The 4,142-nt window shown below is 43.9% G+C and overlaps 1 protein-coding gene across 1 annotated transcript; it reads left to right on the top strand.

Annotated features, from left to right (window-relative positions):
- The first annotated feature begins 1,104 nt into the window (after positions 1 to 1,104).
- On the top strand, positions 1,105 to 3,324 carry LOC121870950 (mucin-2-like). Its single transcript, XM_042372926.1, has 2 exons — positions 1,105 to 1,149; positions 2,587 to 3,324. The coding sequence occupies exons 1-2, from the start codon at positions 1,105 to 1,107 to the stop codon at positions 3,322 to 3,324; spliced, it is 783 nt and encodes a 260-aa protein (XP_042228860.1).
- The last annotated feature ends 818 nt before the right edge of the window (positions 3,325 to 4,142 follow it).

The raw sequence follows: 4,142 nt of genomic DNA, 5'->3' as shown, positions 1-4,142 counted from the left end.
TTAGACAATAAAATAATAACAGTTTAATGCAAAAAATATATACTTTGCTGTACCGTTGTAGTGAAAAACATGGTGGAACTTACATAAGCCGTTAATGAACTGTTGATGGAAGAAGAAGTTTTGGGGACTGAACAGCGAGACAATGTGGAGCCTCCCGGAGAGTGGCGTCCTACCGTTGCCTAGTGGATGAGCCGCCCAGAGGGTGGCGATTCTGCTAGTGTATATATATATATATATATATATATATATATATATATATATATATATATATATATATATATATATATATATATATATATATATATATATATATATATATATATATATATCTTTTATCCATTTTTCAGCTTTCAGAAATTCAAAGGTTAGAGATTATAAAAAGGACCGTGGAACATTGTAAACATTTGTATATCTGGTGACAACCTACTTGTATTAGTTACACTATATTTTAGGGGTTTCGCTGTCAGGGACAAATTTCTCGTTCAAAATTCAGCACAGTAAATATTCAGTTATATAGTTGTTCAATGTGTCTTAAAGCTGGGGAGAAGTGTACTGAATATATTTATTGATGAAGCTGAAGGACTGATGAGTCATGCAAGTATTTGAAAGTTATTGTTTTGGTTAGAGGAGGATGACATATTATCTAATACTAGGATATGCAGAAGAACGCCAGGCAAAGGTGAAAGATTTGTGAGAGCGTAAAGTATAAATGAACGCTAATGCATATGTAAACAAGAAGACTGTTTGAGAAAGAGAAGTAGAGATGCAGAATATAAAATATAGCTAGGTGAGGTTGAGAGAGTGTCGTACTTGGGCAGTCCCTCCCTGCAAACAATGGTTGAACATATCAATGTTAAAAGACAAGCACACCGCCTGAGCAATAAGTAAAGTGGTGAAGGAGAACATATCGTCTCCACACTTGGTGATGTTTACGAGGAGAGGATGAGCTCCGAGAGTCCATGGAATTGATGTATTTCATCCTTTATTTTTGTATTCGTGGTTATGTACTATATTTTATCAGTATTGGCTGTTTTCTTTCTCTTGAGAAGTAGGTGTAGAAGATGTACACTGATTAAAGTAAGTAAAGATACAAGGGAATTATAGATGAGGGCCGCAGCGCATGAAGGTACTAAAGCAGTGACTTATAAGGTAAGGAATTGGTGGTGTAGTGTGAACGTGCAGAGACAATGAATGGGGGAAGAGTGCTTATAAGACTTCATTTACATGGAGTCAGAAGGCTGTGTGGTAGAGGGAGAGATCTGAGATAGGACGGAAAGGCAGGGTGAGATATGTGTCACAGTAGCTTTTCTAACTTTAGTTCAACTTTTCTTCGTTCCATGTCAGCTTGCTCGCCAGTTGGACAATTTCTCACTCCTCGGTTTAGTACGATTGGTAGGTTCTGGATATAGACACGCCTTTGAACATACCTGAACGTGAGCCAGACTTGTGTTGCTTGGACTCAAAAAATAATTTATAACTAGTAGTTAGCACACGGGGAGGCAGCGTACCTAGCACTGCACTCGACTGCCTTCCCTTCCACAATTGTAACGTTTAGTACCCATACACACCTGGGTGAACCATATGTTTTCCGGACGCGAGCCAGTGATCCTAAGAACAGGAGGTGAGCGCTATATTCAGTCGGCTGTTGCACCCCTCACCTGATTTACTTTTTGACCAAGGATTTTTACTTTGTGTTTTAAGTTTTAATTGTCATCACTATTTTCTCGTATCCTCTACTTTCTATTTCACAATCTCTTTTTCGTTGTCTAATGTTTTATCTTTCTTTTCGCAACCTAACGCCTCCTCCCACCACCTTCCTCAGCTTCACCAGCCCTCCACCCTGCATCAATACCACCTCAGTCAGTAAGCTCGCCTCCATATTCGACTTCTTCCCCTTTATGTCCCGTGAGAAGGTTGGCGGTGGCGGCTCCCTCGCTCCCAACATGGGCCTCGCCTCTCCTCCCCACCCTTGCTCCTCCCTCTGCTCCTGCACATCTTACTTCCTTTTTTATTGTGGTTGTGTTCGTGTCTTGCATTTATAACGTCTTCTGTTTGGCATGTATAAAGTACGCTCAAATACTGTACGTGCAGTATCTGGTGTATAGTCCCTGTTCAGCACTAAGCATAACCTCAGTGTCTTGAACAAACAGTGTTGTTCTCTTCTCGAAAACCCCGTTTCATGTACGAGTACACAAATCTCAATTATTGTTTTTGCGGTACTCATTTATAAGTCCGACTCAGTAATTGTTTCTGCATTGTTTATATTATATCTGAAGGTGTTATGGGTACTGCACACACACTTTCCCACGATGGTGTACATTATAGTCATTTCTTTTTTTTTAGCTGGCGGTAATAGGCTAAAAGCCTCGTCCCACTTGCAGTACATTGGCTCATGCATATTGTATCGATTAATATTGACATATCGCAAATAAATCCATATATAACTCTTAAGGCGGGTACCCAGCTCTGGCTCACTTTAATGACAAATTTAATGCCAGTAAAGATATAACTGCTTGAAAACATTAACTTTCAAGATACATTCACAACTTCTTCTCTTTTCACTAATTATTATGTATATGACGACAGTTAGACCAAACATATAAAGTAACCATTTTATTAGGAGTAGAATCAAGTGTAAACACCTACCCGTGCACTACCTTCCCCTTACCTCCCCGTGCACTACCAACCTCCTCCACGTCCACGCCTCCTCCACATCCACACCTCCGCCACGTCCACGCCTCCTCCACGTCCACGCCTTCTCCACGTCCACGCCTACTCCACGTCTCCACGACCTCCACGTCCACGTCCGTCCACGCCTTCTCCACGTCCACGACTCCTCCACGTCCACGACGTCCACGACCTCCACGTCCACGTTTCCTCCACGCCCACGCCTTCTCCACGTCCACGCCCACGTCCACGCCTCCTCCACGTCCACGACTCCTCCACGTCCACGCCTTCTCCACGTCCACGACTCCTCCAAGTCCACGCCTTCTTCACCTCCACGCCTTCTCCACACCCACGCCTCCTCCATGTCCACACCAACACCACACCCCACACCTCACTTGGGCCTCCACTTCAACCTTCACCGCCACACCCCACACCTCACCCACCCACACCTTCAACCTCCATCTTCACACCTCACCTTGGCCTCCACCTTCAACCTCTAGTCCCTACATCCAGCACCTCCACTGGCCCCACCTTCCACCTCTAGCCACGTACCCCACACCCCGTTCGCCACTGCGTCTCGGTCCCGCACCACTGATTCCGACACGGAGTTTAAAGAACCCCGTTATTGTTGATGAGGTTTGGGGTTCAAGTGGCTAGTCCTCTCAAAACCCTGACTTTCTTCCCTTGTTACCATTTGGGAATATTCACCTCCTTTTCTCTTTCACTGCCAACATCGTTAACTTCAACTCTTGCTATTCTGGGTTCATGAAACTCCTTATCACTCTTATCTATGTATCACTCTTTTCAAGATTGTCCATGATATTGAGTAAAATGTTCTATATTTTCTGAACTATTTCAAAACATGTTATGGAGCTAATTTCCACGTTGCAGTCTTTTACTATTTTTTTATATCTTTTCAATCCCTCAATTTGCTGAATTCATGACTTGTATTCCGGGTTCTTGTCCGGTCTAATATTGAGTTAAGAATCAGTGTGTGGTCCGGCAGTGAGTTCCAGTCTCTGCTTCACCCCACTCTTCCCTCTGGCAGCGGCAGCAGCGGCAGCAGCAGCAGCAGCTTGTGGCTTGGTGGCGGGGGCCGGCGGGATCGAGGCGGGCAATCCAGGCCGCTCGTTCCAGATGACCTGCCATGCCCAGCTCTCTCTGCCTGGATCTCTCCCACCACGGCTGAGGTCTCTCTCTCTCCTCCTTCCCTCTGTTGCTTGTTATTATCTTGGTAATATTCGTCTATTGTATTTCACTGCCCTGCCCTGCCCCTCTCTTCATCTCCCGTCATGGTCTCTTTCTCTGTTGTCTTGTGTTGAAAGCTTTAGTGTCAGTGTTCACCTGCTGTTCTTCCAGGATGACTCACCTTTAATTACTTCCTTATCTTTCTGCCATACTCACTCCCTCTCTCTCTCTCTCTCTCTACTCACTTGTTTTTCTTCGTTTTATTATTATTTTTTTCTTTGTGTCTT

Source organism: Homarus americanus, unplaced genomic scaffold, assembly GCF_018991925.1.
Source record: "Homarus americanus isolate GMGI-L3 unplaced genomic scaffold, GMGI_Hamer_2.0 scaffold32583, whole genome shotgun sequence".
NCBI lineage: Eukaryota > Metazoa > Arthropoda > Malacostraca > Decapoda > Nephropidae > Homarus > Homarus americanus.
Note: the sequence above shows the minus strand (reverse complement) of the source record. Positions and strands in the feature narration are given on the sequence as shown.

What these genes read in the sequence shown, in the direction of transcription:
- LOC121870950 (XM_042372926.1), top strand. Translation starts at nt 1,105, where the DNA reads ATGAGGGCCGCAGCGCATGAAGGTACTAAAGCAGTGACTTATAAG. An exon ending in CTAAAGCAGTGACTTATAAG is followed by an intron (nt 1,150 to 2,586) that starts GTAAGGAATTGG and finishes ATATGACGACAG; the next exon opens with TTAGACCAAACATATAAAGT.